We start from the raw sequence: 19524 nt of genomic DNA on the forward strand, positions 1-19524 counted from the left end.
CAAGAGGCATCTTACTTGTGCTTGTTAACGAAGATGAAACCTTAGAGCACCCATTTTTATTTCTAGCCATGGTAGGTTCCTGGTCTATTCTAAACCCTTGCCAAAATGAATTATCAAAACTTGCTAGCCAGTGCCCAAATGTCAAAATGAATTATCAAAACTTTTTATCCAATACCCAAATGCCAAAATGAATTATCAAAACTTTTTATCCAATACCCAAATGCCAAAACGAATTATCAAAACTTTTTAACCAGTACCCAGATGCTAAAATGAATTATCAAAACCTTTTAGCCAGTACCCAGATGCTGAAATGAATTGAGACTTTTGCTGAAATCTGTTGTGACAATTTCTCACAAACCTTACAAGCTGGTAGGATTTAAGCTCTGATACCATTGAAAGATCCTTGATGGATCTCTTCTGCTAATCTGCTGTAAATTTATATTTTTAAATTTGTTTTCCCTGTTTATTAAAATTTTCTTGCAGAGCTAGACAGAAGCTGCAGAAGGGTTTGATTGTTTTGTATTTTTGATGATTTTCAATAAGTAATAACAGAAGTACAATAACATGAACCAGTTCTGAAAATGTATTTCGAATATATTTAAAACAAAGTCGCTTCAAGCAGATTTTCCTGAATATACGCCTAATGAGTAACCGAATGAAGATTTATAATCATATCCAGATGAATACAACCAAGGACAAAGCCAACCTGAGGCGTGAATGAGAAATATGAGCCCAGAAAGAAGTTACGGCTAGATTCCAACTCTTCAAGTGCTGCACGTGGGAAAGAATATGGCTGCCAGGCATGGCTGTATAGCTGCAAAGTGTCCACACGTGGATAAAATGTCCAAACCCCAGCTAAAACTTTGACTCCATACTGCGTTCCCTTGAAGAAACAATGCACAATCTCCAAGATGCTTTTGACTGCTAAGAATCCAAACCACTGTTTTGGGGGCTACATCCCAAACAGGCAAAGCAAGAGGGTTTGGCATCCCAAATGCTGAAAGCTCAATCAGAGCCCAAAACCCAAATCCAAAATGTAATATGTCAATAATACCTTCGAACTTTGTCTTCATGTCCTTATAACCCACCAAACTTAGCTCAAACCCTAAAAGTGTCGTGGCTTTGGGTTATGAAATAATATATTTCTCATTTTTAAAGGGGTCAAGTATCCAGAAAATGACCTTTTTTCCAATAGAAAGAAATCCGTTCACCGAAATGCTTTGAGTCAAAAGAGAAAAATTTAGAAAAGTTCAAGACCTTTCCAATGAGCTATTACACCAAGGGATAAGCAATCCAGATGAGGCCAAAAGCTCTTTATTACTCCAAAATGGCTATAACTTAACCTTATTTAATTATTAAATGCTAACTTAGGAAATATTAAAAATATAACCCAAATAGCCACAAAATGCCCAACTGACATCAGAAACCATAAAATCATCTTGTCACTTATCTGTGACTGAAGTCGGAAATCAAGGATCCACTAGTAGTCTCATCCCTAAAATCTAGGGATGCTCCTAAAATTTAGGAAACAAGCCCTATCCCTCTGAAACTGAACCCAAAGAGTAATCTCATGGAGACCAAACCCTGGGCAAGATCATACCTCCTAAAAACCAGGAACTGCCTCCTAAAAACAAGGAACGTCTCCCAATTGATCAATAACTGCCAGAACATCAAGTCCCCAACACTGAATAACCATACTGGGTCTCTATCCAACCCTGTCAGCCTACAAGACCCCATAATAAGCTGATTCACATGTCTCTGCTAGACTGAGCTAAAAGAGGGGACATGATAGCTTACCTCAGGGTCAAAATCTTAATTTATGTATCTGAGGCTTTTTAGATTTTTCCTGATAGCATGCTTAGTTGTGTATATTATTAACCAGTATATTTTTCGTTCTACTTTTTTAAATTGAAAATAAATTGGTGCTAATTGTTGGTTTACTGCACATTATTTACAACTTGTTTTAAAATGACTCTTGAAGGGTATTTTGTGTATGGATCTGTAAGCTGCTAGATGTTAAGATTTCCTTCATTGATTTAATGGCATACCCAGAAAAGTTAGGGCTACTGGCCAAACTACTCTATTAGGTTACCTTTTAGACATTATTTAACATTCATTATGAGAATGACAACTATTGCACAATCTTTCACTTTTTAAGGATTTTAATTATAATATCATCCTAGCCATTAGGCACAATTAGAACATCTGAAAGAAGATCATAAAGAGATTGAGCATTCCAGACAACTTACTGAGGTGGTCTAAATAGAAAGCCATGTGGCCACTCTGCTGCTATCATTCATTTAGCCAATCAGATGTCTAGTCCCATTTACATAGAGCATGTGTTGCATCTGACTAATTTCAATGTAATATGATTGACATGTTGAGCTTCTTGACATGAGAACTGTCCTTGTAGACTACATGGTAATGGGTTGTATAAAAAATAGTTTATAACTTGGTGCAAATTATGACTTTAAGCATAGCTTGAATCAACTACTCATGCATTATTGGGTAAACATGATTTAGCACTTAGCAAATTATTTCATTTACTTTTAAATGTGCCTGTTTCATCTCTTCATGAGGCTTTTGGCATGCCCAGGATTAATTTAAAATGTGAATTAACTCATATTTATTCAACTAATTATTAGAAAAGTTACTAAAATCCTTAGATATGGAAACCTTTAAGTTAGATTTGAAATGTCTAAGTGCAAACTGGATTTTGCTTACCTTAGGAATATGTATGCTAATCAAAGATTCATCACCACATTCTTTTAGCTACCGATGTTTGGTCTAGCATGTTCTGCTAGGTGCTTAGCCTATAACTATACCTCAATTTGAGATGAAAGTATTCCAAATGTATCATAATGACTGGCAAGAAACTAAGCATTGATATCCTTAGTAATAAGTCTGCATGTGTATGGAAAAAATCTATCCAAGCTTATGTCAGCCAAATATGCCTCAACGAGTAAAATGTGAAAATACTTAGACCACTGTATATTTTTATTTCGAAGATAGGAAGAGTAAGGTTCAAGCACAATGTAGGCTTTTCGTAGAGAAGTTTAATAGTTGATTGATATGCATGGAAGCTTTTGCTAGAATATTTTTGTTCTGAAAGGTAATGAGTAGTTTTTTATTTCATAAAAACATAAATGACTTACCGGTTCAATGCAATGAATAATAATGATTAAAATCCTGGAATACATTTGCAGAGAAGCCGCATTGCAGTGGAATGGGGAAGGTTCATTCTTATTTACATCAAGTAGTGCTGTTTATGCATGCAATGATAATGGATTATGCTTTGAGGTAGTCATATTGTATTTTACTCATGTTCATTACTTAATTTTGATTCAAATTGAAATCTCTGCATGCAAGATCTCAACAGTTGAAATCAGTAATTTTATGGTGTTTCTACATTTTATTAGATTGTGTGATTATGGGATCTAATTGTGTTTTTTTTAATCAATCCTTGTTGACCTCACATTTCATACATAGCAGTTTCTTGGAAACCATCTCTCATGCCCATGAATGCTTGATCTCCACTCAACGAACATTTTTCGAGACTACATAGTTAAATCCCTAAGTTGTCTGTTTGGATTCGGGTTTGAAATTTGTTCTTTTTTTTTGTTGGTTCAGATTTGTTTTGGGTTTATCCATACAAGAATATATGTTTTTTTAAAAATATGTGTGTGTATATGTCTATATATATATGTATGTATTTATATGCACCAAAAAATAAGTTCATACACCACTATGCTAATATTAAAGTAACATAGCAAATACACCATCACTCACACGCGTGCGCACGCGCACACACATATTAACATTTTGGTCCAAATGACATAACAAAACACCAAAATACATCACCATCATATCAATGTTTCAAGTCGAAAACAATAATGTCAACATTAATAATCAGCCATCACTAATCAAATATCATCAAAAACCATCAAACAAATCATAATCATTGTGCTGTTGCAAATTAAAAGCAGAAAAAGTGCTACTAACATTAGTACTAGCAATGTCAACATTAGGAGCAGGCTTGACATGACTAGGCAGCTAATGATCATCATCATCAATAGCAAGTGCATCAAGGTGGGAAATTGAATCTTCCAACTCGGCACACTCTGGTGCAGTATCCTAATGCTTTTCCTCCCCTTTTAAGTAAGCATTATCGTTTTATGTTGCAAACCTCAACTTTGAATGCATATAGACCAAATCTTTTTCCTTCTTGAAATTTAGTCTATTGAGTTTTATTGAGTGCATGGAGTATGTGCTCTAGTTCCTCTTGGATGATGATGAACTAGCAACCTATCAAGAATTTAAAAATTACAATCTTAAGAGTTAAGAACTTATGATAAAATTTTGATGGCAATGGGTTTTAGGTGATAGTACATTTTTCCATGGTAGTACCACCATTTATGAGCATCAACATTGGTATTGTTCTCAAGAGCCTCAAGACCATAATCATCGGTGCTTGCGCAACTTATTAATTCAAGCCTCATTGTAGGTCATATGTGATTGGGATAGAGTCTATGCAGCACTGTTTGTACCTGTGAGTAACTTGAGGATCTCTGTTTGGGGCAACTTTGGTGATACTCTACTTGAGGACCGATTGACTATAGTATCTAAGGGTCAATGCAAGGCAAGGAGATGCAAAGGGTAATTCATTTTCTTTGTAATGTTCTCGTTATAAAATAAATCATTTATCAAACTATTGTAACGGGCCGATTGATTATTTCTGTATCTCGGATCCATTCTTTTTTTTGTTTTTGTAGTTTGTGTCGCCGTTGGCTATCTTTGTACACCCTCGAAAAGTTTTCCTTGACGGGTATTTAAGCACGGCTTAGAGGTAGTCTTTAGGTATGCAATTTGGATTATTCTCTCTGTATTGCGAATTCCTGTTGGGATTCCTTGTTGTTCGCCATTTCGGAAGTGAAAGATCTTCCCTATTTGGTCATCTCGGTTTCGGTGGGATTCAACCCTCACCCTATTCCATCGCCTGTAATACTTCACTCGGATTTGGCAAATCGGAGCATCATCTTTCGGCACATATATTTTCTTGAAGGAATTATGTGTATTTGAGTCTCTATTATCGCATTTGGCTTCCATAAAAATCTTTTTGTTTTTGTTCGAACAAGAGTATTGTCATTATGGGCTCAAATATCTGTCCTTACTACTTTCTTTCTCTCCCGAACTGCTTCTTCCTTGGCCGTACGACCTTCTCCCTCCACTCACATTCCCGCACATCCATCTTTTCTTCCATCCTTACTTTGTACGGCCTATCGTATGACCCTCATAACCTCATGTTGTACACCCTCCTTTTCACCACACCGTACAACAAGCTGCTTCACCATACGACCACTGTACGGCCTCAAAACTAAGTCATCATACTGCCACATAACATCCCCACTGTATGGCCTTTCTGGAGACATTGTAAGACCCTCCCTGTGCATTGTCCTAGCGTCGTACGGACATCTTAGATGCCTAAATATGTACTTCCCCTCCTCCACTATATAGATCCCTCCATTGGCAGTGTAAAAGTTTACCTTTGCCATACTTTCAGCCCTTCTGTACTTGGGAACATTACAGTGGTATCAGAGCGCTTTGGTCCTGCCAGCATGTGGACAGTGAATCAGAGTTTATAGCTGGAAGAGAAGGACACATTTTGTTGATCGAATGGCTGCCAAACTGGAATCGACAGCTGCTGAACTCATGGCACTACTGAGGGAACTTGCCAAAAATCAAGCACAAATCACTGATACTTAGCAACTCATGGAGGAGACTCTCAAGAAGTTGGCGAACAATAAAATATTTGGAGAACAAAATGGTCACAGTGCAGACTCGATGTCGGGTAATAGAACCCTCATCCAACACGCTCTCGGCCTTCCATGCCATCTTTTCCCCCACAGATCGAGGCACAACACAGAAGAAACAACCAACTTTTGAAGAGATGCAAGAACAATTGAGAGAAGACTAAAAGAATGCAAATCTTGAGGAAGATATATCCTACAAAGATTACGCGGATCTGAGAATGAGATATTCGGGAGGCAGAAACAGAGGATATTTTAACGATGATCTCAGAAGAAAGTTGAGTAAAGTAAATCTGTCTCCATTTGACAGATCCGGTTCCATATTTGCACAAGCATGGGTAATGAAGGCCGATACTTACTTCCAGCTGAATCCTATGCTAGAAGAAGAAGCAATCAAATTTGCCGCACTGCACTTGGAGGGAGTTGCGCATGAATGGTGGCATCACGACACCATCACATTAGGGCATGATCAAATAAATACTTATGCGGAATTCATGGAGAGATTGATAGAGTGATTTGATGGTAAAGATCCGAAACTCAATTTCAAAGATTTGGCACAACTAAGACAAACTGGATCGATCGATCAGTTCATTGCAGCATTTCAAAAACTCTTTGTTTTGGTCACGAACATTTCCGAAAGAAGATTGATAGTACTCTTCATGGACGGACTGACAAAACTTCTAAAAGGTTGGGTAAAGGGGTTCAATCCTGCCACCCTATCAGAAGCAATCAATAAAGCATAGAGTATGGCATCATCATCGGTGTCATCTTCTTGAAGTTACTCACATTCCAAACCGCTAGCATTTTTGAGGGACAAACCTCCATCGAGGAAGCCATCGTTGGACGAAGCTACCAGACAAGAACTCTGAAGGAAGAAATTGTGTTTCAACTGCAAGGGACCTTGGGAGCCTAGCCACAGATGCCTCAAAAAAGGGAAGATCCATTACATTGAGGTCGTGTCCGATGATGAGGACGAACAGGAAGAAATGTCGGCTGAAGACAACCAACCTCACAACGACACCAACTTGGCCAGTTTAAACCATACGGAGAGAATTGCAACTTTGGTATGACGTGAAGGAACTATTGCCCTAGTCGGTAGCTCGAGGTGCACAGTTTTTCATGTATAGGGAACCCTTCAAGGACAAAGGGTTATGGTGATGCTTGACAGCGGAGCCATTTTAAACTTCATTAACTCATCTCTGGTGAAGTGAAGAGGTCTACCTACGGAGACGCAAGTTGGCTTTCAGGTCAAGGTTGCCGAAGGGACTCTTCTACCCTACACACACCTTGTTCCTCAGCTAAGTATCACAATGGCGAATCACATGGTGACTGAAGAATTCTTCATAGTGGACCTTGATGACATGGAGGTTATTCTTGGCATATAGTGGATGGAGACACTTTGATGAATACACTCAGAGTTTCAAACGGATGGACTTCACTTTTGTTGTTGATGGAAAGAAGGTTGTCCTCCGCGGAATGGCAAATGGAGGTCTGAAGGAAGATTCTGCGCATCGGATGGAGGCATTTTTCGGCGTGATGACGTTGCGTGGGCGGTACACTATTTTATCTCGACGGAACCCATAAAAGGACAACAGACACCTCCACAAAATGATGAACTCCAGGATATTTTAAGTAAACATGATAAAGTTTTCATGGACATTCCTCCTGGCATACCACCTCATCGAGGGTCTGAACATACTATCTAGTTGGAAGTAGGAGCCAAGCTGGTCACAACCACACCGTATTGCCATCCCAAGAAATTCAAAGATGAGATCGAAAACACGATTCAGGAATAGCTAGAGAAAGGATGGATCCATCCTAGTTCTAGCCCTTTTGCGTCATCTGTGGTATTGGGTGAACCACGTTAAATCTTGGTGCCTTGTGTTCTTTTCTATGTGATCTATTATTTTTTGTTATTGGTTATAGTTGCATGTAATTGTTATTTTTGTTCGTGGTTTAATCCTAACAAGTGGTATCAGAGCCTAGTTGTTTTTCAATTATCCTTTGCAGGAAAGTTTCACGGTTGAGTGGGAGTCTCATAGTTGAGTGGGAGCAATGGCAAATGAGGGTAAGCTGAGGGTTGATAGCTTTAATGGGCAGAACTTCCAGTTATGGAAGATGCAAATGGAAGACTATCTGTATCAGAAGGATTTATGGAAGCCGTTGGAAGGCAAATCCAAGAATCAGGGATCTATGTCAAATGATGAATGAGATCTTTTCGACAGAAAGGCACTTGGAAGCATTCGATTATGCCTAGCACCATCGGTGGCATTTAATATTACAAAAGAAAAAAGATGACAAAAGAATTGATGAAAACCCTAGTGACATTGTATGAAAAGCACTCCACTTCAAACAAGTTATTTCTCATGAAGCGTTTATTTAATATGAAAATGGCAGAAGGTGGATCTGTTACAGATCATTTAAATGAGTTTGATACTATCAGTAGTCAGTTATCTTCTGTAGGTATCAATTTTGAAGAAGAAATTAGGGCTTTCTTGATTTTGTGTTCTTTGCCTGAAAGCTGGAATGGCTTGGTAATGGCCGTGAGTAATTCTGTTCCTGGATCTAGTACCCTAAAATATGATGTGATCGGTGTTATTTTGAGTGAGGAAACTCGTAGGAAAACCTCAGGTGGATCTACATCAGGAAGTGCTTTGAATGCACAAAGCAGGGGTAGAATGACTGAGAGAGGAAGTAATTCTAGAAATCGTGAGAAATCAACAGGAAAGTCAAAGGGGAGGAGGCCTCAATCGAGAGGACCAAACGATTGCTAGTACTGTGAGAAACGAGGGCACAAAAAGAAAGATTGCTGGAATCGAAAGAAAAATGAAGGAGATAAATCAGATGGAGACAAGGAGGCAAATGTGGTAAGTAACAAATCTAAAGAGGATGCTTTGCTTCTGTCTTTAGAAAGTGTTGATGATTCATGGGTCTTAGATTCTAGTGCTTCATTTCATGCTACACCTCATGGAGGTTATTTCATTGATTATGTCCAAGGGGATTTTGGACTTGTTTATTTGGGGGATAATGAACCCTGTCAGATTGTTTGAAAGGGAAAAATTAAGATTAACTTGCAGAATGGGAATCTTTGGCTACTACATGAGATAAGTCATGTTCCAAAATTGAGTAGGAATTTAATTTCAGTAGGGCAACTCGGTGATGAGGGTTGTGTAATTACCTTTAATGATAAAAATTGGAAGGTTTCAAAAGGTTACCTTGTAATAGCAAAGGTGTGAAAGTAGGCACCTTATATCTTTGTACAGGTCATATTGTTCCTTCTACTTTAATTATTTCAGAGAAAAATGGATATTCAGGAACAATTGCTACAGTTGAGTAGGGAGAACAAATAGCTGCTGTAGATTCTGATACAGTGCTGTGGCACAATAGACTTGGGCACATGAGTGAAAAAGGTATGAAAATACTTCATTCAAAAAAAGTTTTACGACGTCTGAAATGTGTTAATATGGATTTCTGTGAAAGTTGTATGGAAAACAAAAGGGAGTGAGTTTTGCAAAGATTGGGAAGGAAAATAAAAGGGAGAAATTAGAGCTTGTGCATACTAATGTATGGGGACCGGCTCAGGTATCTTCCCTTGGTGGCTCTCATCACTATATTACATTTATTGATGACACAATTAGAAAAGCATGGGTTTATTTTCTTAGACAGAAATATGATGTATTTCAAACTTTTAAGAAATGAAAATGCTTGGTTCAAAATGAGATTGTTAAAAAATTAAAATGTCTTAGATTTGATAATGGTGGTGAATATTGCAGTCATGAATTTGAAGATTATTGCTCCACTAATGGTATTTGTAGACAGAAAACTATTCCAAGGACTCCACAAGAAAATGGAGTGGCTGAACGCATGAACAGGACTATAATGGAACGTGCAAGGAGCATGAGGTTGTATGCTGGGTTGCCCTTACACATGTGGGCGGAGGCTATCAATACTGTTGTATATTTGATTAATAGAGGTCCCTCTACTCCTTTGGGTTGTGGTATACCAGAGGAGGCATGGACTGGTAAGAAGGTGAGTTATTCTTTTCTCAAAACCTTCGGTTGTGAAGCATTTGCTCACATAGATTCTGAAAATAGAACCAAGCTAGAAGCTAAGTCAAAGAAATGTGTATTTTTTGGATATGGCATTAATGAGTTTGGTTATAGGCTTTGAGATTTTGAAAATCATAAAATTGTAAGAAGCAAGGATGTCATATTCAATGAGAAAGTGTTGTACAAAAATCTGTTGCTGTAACATGAGAAGAAAGAAGATGATTATGTAGTGTTGGATGATACTCCAAAAGCTGATGTTCCAGCCATTCCTCATGATGTGCAACAACCGCAACAACAAATACCACACACACTAGTGAATGTTAGACGGTCAACAAGGCAAATTAGACCTCCACAAAGATTTTCTCCCTCTTTGTATTCTATTTTACTTACTGATGCTGGTGAACTTGAAAGTTATGATGAAGCTATGTAGGTGGATACTAACATTCAGTGGGAGTCTACAATGAAAGATGAAATAGACTCTTAGCTGAAGAATAAGACATGAGATTTGTGCAAGTTTCCTGTAGGTAAAAAGGCTTTACAGGTTAAAAGAAGAGGATGGAGGTAAGAAAATATTTAAAGCCAGGTTAGTTGTAAAAGGATTTGCACAGAAAAAGGGAGTTGATTTTGATGAGATATTTTCTCCTGTTGTTAAAATGACTTCTATCCATACTGTTTTAAGTCTAGTGGCTACTAAAGATTTGCATTTAGAGCAGCTGGATGTTAAAATAGCCTTCCTTCATGGTGATTTGGATGAAGAGATATATATAGTTCGGCCACAACGATTTCCGATCAAAGGTAAAGAGAACTTAGTGTGCAAATTGAAGAAAAGTTTATATGGCTTAAAGCAAGCACCTTGGCAATGGTATCTGAAATTTGACAGTTTTATGCATGAGCATAGTTATAGTAGGTGTCATTCAGATCATTGTGTCTACTTTAAGAGGTTGGATGATGATAGCTATATTATTTTATGTTTATATGTTGATGATATGCTTGTAGCTGGGTCTAACATGGATCACATTAAAGGGCTAAAAAGCCAATTAGCACATGCATTTTCTATGAAGGATTTGGGGGCAGCAAAACAAATCCTTGGTATGAAGGTTTGTAGAGATAGGAAAAATAAAACATTGATGCTATCTCAGGCTGATTATGTTGAGAAGGTGTTGCAACGTTTCTCTATGGAGAATGCTAAAGCTGTCAGCACACCTTTACTTGGTCATTTGAAATTGACTAAGGAGATGTGTCTGAAGACACAAGAAGAGGAGGATAAGATGTCCAAGGTACCCTATGCTTCAGCTGTGGGAAGCTTGATGTATGCTATGGTATGTACTAGGCTAGATATTGCACATGCAGTGGGAGTTGTTAGCAGGTATATGAGTCATCCAGGAATTGAGCATTGGAATGTTGTCAAATGGATTCTCAAATATTTGAGAGGAACATCCAATAAGTGTTTACACTTTGGGGGCTCTACTACTAATTTACAGGGCTATGTTGACTCAGATTTGGTAGGGGATATTGATACCAAGCATAGTACTACAGGTTACGTCTTTACTGTTGGTGGGGAAGCCGTGAGCTGGGTTTCTAGATTACAAAAGGTTAGTGCTTTATCCACTACAGAGGTAGAGTATTTAGCTACTACAAAGGCAGCCAAGGAGATGATATGGCTTCAGTTCTTCTTGCAAGAATTGGGACATCCTCAGAAGGATAATTATTTGTTCATAGGTAGTCAAAGTGCCATTCATCTTGCAAAGAATTCAGCTCTGCATTCAAAGACCAAACACATACAGTTGCGGTACCATTTCATTGGGTCAGTTAAAGTTGGAGAAGATACATACCAATGACAATCCAGCATATATGTTGACAAAGATAGTAACAAGGGAGAAGCTGAACTCCTCTTCGACTTCGGTTGGTCTTCTAGACTGAATATGAATAAAAGAACAGTAGAGTCCAGGGTGGCTTGATCCAGTGGAAGCCCCATGTGGTAGCGGTACTGCTATAGGATCAGTCTGCAAGTGGGAGATTGTTGTTTAGTGTGAAGCCTGATTAGTCCCCAAGTGGGAGATTGTTAAATTGTGGTGATTGATCAGGAAAGTACTGTACATAATTCATAAATTCTTTGGGGAAAATTCTTTGGGCCCTATTTTATCAGGATTTTTGGCCGACATGTAATTATTAATTATAACCCTAAAGCGGTTAAAATACTTGTATAAAAGGGCTTAGGGTTAGGGATTGTTTCATAAGGTGTGATGCGAAATTGGTTCTTGCGGCGGTATTTAGCTGTAAGGGATTACGGATTGTAATCAGCTTCTAATCACTGGATCATAAAAATATTGGACTTGCTGTTTGGTGGACGTAGCCCAGAGATTGGGTGAACCACATTAAATCTTGGTGCCTTGTGTTCTTTTCTGTGCGATCTATTATTTTCTATTATTGGTTATATTTGTATGTAATTGTTATTTCTGTCCGTGGTTTAATCCTAACACCCTTGGAGGATTATGATGTTATTTTGGGTATGCAATGGCTACAGGGTATCAGAAGGTATATTATTGATCACCACCACATGCAGTTAGAGTTTTTGTCTGGGGGGAAGAAGGTGATCTTGAGAGCAGCTTCAGACAGTGGACCTAAGGAGGTGACTTTTCGTAGGATGGAGTCTATTATTAGACATGATGATATGATTTGGGCTATACGCTTTGTAAAGTCCAAAATACCTACTCCTCAAGATGGCAAAACATTTCATGTTGATATCATGTCAGTAATGGACCGACATGGTAGAGTTTTTGGTGACATACCTCCTAGTGTACCTCTAGATAGAGGGTTTGAGCATGGGGAAGAAATGGAGGATGGAGCTAAACTAGTGATCACCACTCCATATCGTCATCCTAGGGCATACAAGGATGAGATTGAGAAGACCATTCATGAGTTGTTGGACATGGGCTTCATACGCCCCAACTCTAGCCCCTTTGCTTCTTCTGTGGTACTTGTCAAGAGGGACGGTACCTTGCAGATGTATACAGATTACAGAGCATTGAACAAAAAGACAATCAAGAACAGATATTCGATCCCATGCATTGATGAGTTGTTAGATGAGCTTCATGGGGCTATCTACTTCTCTAAGATTGATCTTCCTTCAGGTTATCATCAGACCTGTGTACGATCAGAGGATGTACACAAGACTGCTTTCTGCTGCCACTATGGACATTATGAGTTCTTGGTGATGCCTTTTGGCCTTACCAATGCACTGGCCACCTTCTAATCATGCATGAACCACATCTTGAACAAGCTGTTAAGGAAATCAGTAATGGTATTCTTTGATGATATTTTGATTTATAGCCATACTTGGGAGGACCATCTCAAACATGTGGAGGAGGTACTTAGCATCATGGAGAGTCGGTCTCTATTTGCTAAGTTATCTAAATGTGAGCTTGGACTTAGAGAGGTTTTATATTTGGGACATGTGATCAGTGCTGATGGAGTGAAGGTGCATGAGGAGAAAATTCAGGCGATTCGTGACTGGCCCTGCCCTCAAAACATTACCGAGTTGCGTGGATTCTTTGGTTTGTGTGCTTATTATAGGAGATTTGTGAGGGGTTTCTCTCAGTCGGAAGCACCATTGAAGGACCTCACAAAGAAAGGAGCTTTCAGATGGATAGAATAGGCACAGTGGGTCTTTGATAGGCTCAAGGAGGTTATGAGTACTTATCCAATTTTGACACTTCTCGATTTCTCACAGCCATTTGTGCTGGAGTGTTATGCTTCAGGCGTGGGCATAGGAGCGGTTTTGATGCAGAACAGGTACCCCATCGCCTATGAGAGTAGGAAGTTGCGGGATAATGAGAGGTTGTATTCCACATATGATAAGGAAATGTTGGCTATCATGCATGCATTAGCCAAGTTCAGACAGTATATTGTTGGCAGTAAATTCGTGGTAAGAACAGACCACAACAGTTTGAAATACTTCCTTGATCAAGTAGAACTCAATGATAGACAACAAAAATGGGTGAGCAAGATCCAGGCTTATGACTTTGACATTGAGTTCATTAAGGGAAAAAACAATACCGTTGCCGATGCACTTTCCAGGAAACCGTCAGTCGCCACCCTATGTTCATTAAGTGAGATTTCAACAGTTTGGAAGGCTCAACTTTTAATTGAGTACTCCAAAGATCAGCATGTTTGTGAGGTCATGGATGGATTAGTTTCAGATGATAGGTACAATGTAGTAGATGATGTTATCTATTACAAAGGCAGAGTCTTCCCTGTTCCATGTTCTCAATTGAAGGAACAGATTCTATAGGCCTACCATGATACTCCTTCAGCAGGGCACCTAGGGTATAGTAAGACTTATAGGGCAATGCGGGAGAGATTCTCTTGGAATGGTATCAAGGATGACATTCTACGTCATGTTCCGGAGTGAATGACTTGCCATGAGCATACTAACCCTGTTGGTTTATTGCAGCCCTTACCCATATCGGAACAAAAGTGGATAGGAATCTCCATGGATTTCATTACAGGTCTCCCTCGAGTACAAGGGAAAGACTGCATATATGTGGTAGTTGACAGGTTGACTAAATATGCCCACTTCTTTTCTATTGCAGTTGACTTCACAGCATCTCAGGTAGCAGAGTTATTTTTTAGAGAGGTGTTTAGGCTACATGGTCTTCCCAAGACCATAGTGAGTGACAGGGATAGTAGGTTCATGAGTTCTTCTTGGCAAGAAATTTTCTGGCTCACAGGTACGAAATTGACACCTAGTACCAGCTACCATCCACAAACAGATGGGCAGATCGAGATTGTTAATAAATTGGTTGAAGGGTATTTACACAGTTATGTGTTAGGGCAGCAAAGGACATGGGTGCATTGGTTGCACTTGGGTGAGTATTGTTATAATACTATGTACCATATGTCGATTGCTATGACTCCATTTAGAGCCTTGTACAGTTACAATGCTCTATCTTTTGTTGATTTGACGGTTAGTGACAACAGGGTTCCTTTGGCACAGGATTGGGTGCAGGAGAACCAAGATTGTGTATACTAATATGTTAGCAAGTAATACTAATCTATTAAAGGAACAAAGCATTAACTAACAAAGATTAATATAAACTTTAAGAGAGACTAAGAGGAAACAAAACTCAAATGAGAATGTGAGCCATTAAGGGGCTCTCTCAATGAGATTGTTCTCTTGATTTGGGGATGAGTCTATTTGATAGGATTTGGGATGTATGCTCAAGCTTCAAATTTGCTTCAATTGTGAGGATGGGTAATGGCAAATTGGTAGCTTTGTGAGCTCTCAATTTGACATTATAAGGGTATGGTTAAGGCTTTTGCTTATCAAACTAGCATTATAACTTTAGCTCAAAGGTTGTGATGAAATGGCTTGGGAGGGGATTCAATTTATAGGCTAAGGGCTTGAGGGATGGAGGGTTAAGATGCAAGGAGAGATGAAAGCTTAAGGAGGGCTAGGATGCACTCAAAGGGGAGCACATGGATTGTGCTTGTTTAGCACCAACCAGGGAGTGACACATGTCATAGGGTGAGTGGATGGAGGAAAGGGGAAGGACGAGTCAACAAAGGAGGCTCAAGGGATAATATCTTAATAAAGATCCTTCATAAATGGCTTGTAAGAGTCTTTATGGCCTTTGTAAGAGCATTCATGGCTAAGTGGTTGGGATATTTTGGAGGGAGTTGAGATTGTTGACTTTGCTTGGCTTAGGAAAGTCTTAAGCTTGCTTAGGGAATGTGACAAGGTTAGGGGGGGGATTAGAGGTGATTTAGGATTAGATTAGGCGTGTTAGAGATATGCAAGTGGATGGCATTCATGAGGGTGGGTGAGTTAGTGACTAAGTTTTAGTTAGTATGGGTGGATGGGGTGGATTAGGCTAAATGAAGGGTTAGGGATAGGTTAAGGGTTATTAGATTTGAGGGTTTTATTTATCAAATAGATTTATTTAATAAATGGGGATTTTGGAATTAGATAGAAGAATAGGATTTAATTGATAAATAATAGGTTATTTGATTTATCAATTAGGACTATAGATGATTAATTAAATTAATCAGCTAGGGGATGACAAAGGATTAAATAAACAAGAATTTAATTAATGATGCCTTTAGAGATAACTAAATAGGATTACCAAAGCGGTGTAATCAAATTTAGGTGTCTACAAAGACATTATGAGATCTCTCAAGGAGAATCTTCAGCAGACACAGAATCAACAAAAGGTCTATGCTGATCGACATAGGATTGAAAGGATATTTGATTATTAGTTTATGCTCAAGCCTTGTTTTTATGGACCATACAGGATTATTAGACATGTTGGAGAGGTTGTGTATGAGATTGAATTACCATCTCGCAGTAGGATTCATAATGTGTTCCACATGTCATGTCTGAAAAAGGTACCAGGACAACATATTATACCATCTTCACTTCTACTTCCATTGGATGAGGAAGATAAGCTGACATTGCTTCCTAAGGAGATCTTGGAAGAGAGGGAACGCTAGCTAAGAAGCAGGGTGATTCGAAAGTATCTGATTCGTTGGAGAGGTCTTCCTATAGAGGACGCCACTTGGGAGGTTGAGACTATTTTACAACATCCAGCTTTCTAGTTGCTTGTGGGCAAGCATCTCTAAGAGGGGAGGATTGTCATGCCCCCTCTTTAGCTCTGTCTAGCAGTGACATGAGAGTTAGCCTATTATGGGGTCTTGTAGGCTGGCAGTCATGTTTAGAGACTCAGTTAGGGTATATAGTGTTTGGATCTGGAGTTTCAGACAGTAGGAGGGCAGTTGAGAGCAGTTCCTTAATTGTAGGAGGAGTTTCCTATATTTTAGGAGGTGGAGATGGGTTATAGTCTTGAGTCTCTACGAGATCATTCTATGGTTTCAGTTTCGGGAGATTCGGAGATGTTCCTATTTTTTAGGAGTATCCTTATTTTTGAGGGATGAGACTATCAGTTATTTCAGATTATCTGGCATCAGTCACAGGAGGTGACAAGTTCAATTTCACTTTGAAGAGGTGTTTTGGCTATCAATTTGCTATTTGGGAAATATTTTAATATATTTAAATATTCTCTTAAGTTAGCATTTTAATAATTTAAATAAGGCTAAGTTTTTAGGCACTAGGGAGTAATAAGGAGTTTTCTGGCTCCATCTGGTGAGTTTTGTCATCATGTGATAGTCCGTTGGAAAGAGCTCGGCCTCTTTTATTTAATTATCATCTTCAGGGACCTGTTTGAGACTTCGAACTATTCTTATTGGTGAAATAATGATTTTTAGGCACTTTGGCGCCAATTATTAAAGAATATAACTTTATAGTATAAAGTTCTCAAGTATTACTTTTAGAAGATGATATAAGGCCAATGCAAGGAAAGGAAAAGTATCTTTGAACATTTTCGAAAACATAATTTGACATTTGGCTCTGATTTGAGCATACCCTCACTAGGACGTCAAACCCTAGGCTAAGAGTTGATTGAGTTGGGACATAACCTTCAACTAGATCAGATTTTCTGATTCTTGCACAGGGTTTCAACATTGGTGGAGTTCCTACAGCAGTTCATATCATTGGTGTGGGAAAATGAAGACTATCTTTGCAGCATTCTGCAGATTGCATCATTCTGGACGTTAATCATTGTGAGCAAATTTGTGCAGCAGTTCTATACCAGCTGGGCATTGGATTTTGTGAGCATAATTATTGAAGATTGTAGCGGTTAGCAACTTCTTATTTCAGACGTTGATTGTATTTGAGCTATCAAACTTTATTAATTTTGATATCAAACTTATTGGCACAAATAAAAGCATTTTCAGAATTTCATATGCTTGTATCAAGCTATTGTTATTGTTATCTGTTTGCTGCTGTTACTACCTTTACAATGTACCAAGTTATTTTGAAAATATCAAATAAAATCATTCCTTCTGCAACTTTCGTCTAGTTCTGCAAGATAATTAAAACACTTATAGGAGAACATAATTATTTAAATAAAATTTATAGCAGCAGCAAATTAAATATCCACTTGGGATATTTCAATGGTGGATTAAGTTTCTTAAATAGACTGTCAGTCGACTGGATGGTCCCGGCGGTGTCAGTCGACTAGATGATTGTCGTCAGTGTTTTGTATTTTGTAGCCGACGGGTAAATAGTTTGTAGCGGACATAATGTTTGTGGCCGACGGACTCCTCCGGGAAGGTTCGGCGGATAGTATTTATATCCCGTCTGGGATCATTGTAATTCATTATTGATCTTATTTTATCAAGCATAATGTAATGTTCTGGCATATGCAAATATAATTCTGCTATTTTGTTCCATTATCTGTATGTGTTGATTTCTTTACCAGTACGGTAAACATATGCCAGACATTACATTATGCTTCATAAGATGAATAATAGTAGAAGGTTTACAATGATCCCAGACGGGATATAAATACTATCCGCCGAACGTTCTCAGAGGAGTCCGTCGGCCACAAACATTATGTCTGTTACAAACTATTTACACGTTGGCTACAAAATATAAAACACCAACGACAATCATGCCGTCGGCTACAGAAACACTGTCGGGACCATCCAGTCGGCTGACACCATCCCCCCCAAAAAGAAAAGTCATCTCCAGACGACAATTACAAAATATCTGAAACAAATTAAAAAAAGAGTGATTACAACAAAAATCTGCTTCTGTTACATCACTTCCACATTCATCCAGTTAGATCTGTAGCCTCTGCTAACACAATACTGTCTCCTCAAGCTGACCTTGATAGCCACCTGTGCTGTTTTCTCTGCTTCCAACACTGTGTCCACTGAGCTAAGTGTCGCTGTACTACCTTCTGGATGACTCACTCTTGCCAGGCTCTCTATGCATCCACCAAGATAGCTTCTCGGCCAACACCTACTCGCAGTGCCTCTGGTACACAGACACTCCATGCTTGCAGCAGCTCCAAGTCTTCATCAACTGGTCAAACTCCCACAACCGATATCCGCAACGACTGGGGGTCTAGGGGGCAACGCCCCTGGTGGGGTCGAGGGGCAGCGCCCCTGCGGGGTCCTGATGATTGTCGTTGGTGTTTTGTATTTTGTAGCCGACGGGTAAATAGTTTGTGGCGGACATAATGTTTGTGGCCGACAGACTCCTCCGGGAAGGTTCGGTGGATAGTATTTATATCCCGTCTGGGATCATTGTAATTCATCATTGATCTTATCTTATCAAGCATAATGTAATGTTCTGGCATATGCAAATATAATTCTGCTATTTTGTTCCATTGTCTGTATGCGTTGATTTCTTTACCAGTACGGTAAACATATGCCAGACATTACATTATGCTTCATAAGATGAATAATAGTAGAAGGTTTATAATGATCCCAGACGGGATATAAATACTATCCGCCGAACCTTCTCGGAGGAGTCCGTCGGCCACAAACATTATGTCTGTTACAAACTATTTACACGTTGGCTACAAAATACAAAACACCAACGACAATCATGCCGTCGGCTACAGAAACACTGTCGGGACCATCTAGTCGGCTGACACCATCCCCCCCAAAAAGAAAAGTCGTCTCCAGACGACAATTACAAAATATCTAAAACAAATTAAAAAAAGAGTGACTACAACAAAAATCTGCTTCTGTCACATCACTTCCACATTCATCCAGTTAGATCTGTAGCCTCTGCTAACACAATACTGTCTCCTCAAGCT

At 38.9% G+C, this 19524-nt stretch overlaps 1 protein-coding gene across 3 annotated transcripts in view; it reads left to right on the forward strand.

Annotated features, from left to right (window-relative positions):
* LOC149540503 (uncharacterized) overlaps window positions 1–19524 on the forward strand; it is a 206344-nt gene that overhangs the window by 38755 nt on the left and 148065 nt on the right. For all 3 annotated transcript variants that reach the window (XM_089801601.1, XM_089801603.1, XM_089801602.1), the window contains one exon: window positions 3207–3300. In XM_089801601.1, coding sequence (XP_089657727.1) covers window positions 3207–3300 — 94 coding nt within the window. The remainder of the gene's footprint in view (window positions 1–3206; window positions 3301–19524) is intronic.

The sequence above is a fragment of the Cupressus sempervirens genome, chromosome 9, assembly GCF_028749045.1.
Source record: "Cupressus sempervirens isolate cs-2001-9-10 chromosome 9, ASM2874904v1, whole genome shotgun sequence".
NCBI lineage: Eukaryota > Viridiplantae > Streptophyta > Pinopsida > Cupressales > Cupressaceae > Cupressus > Cupressus sempervirens.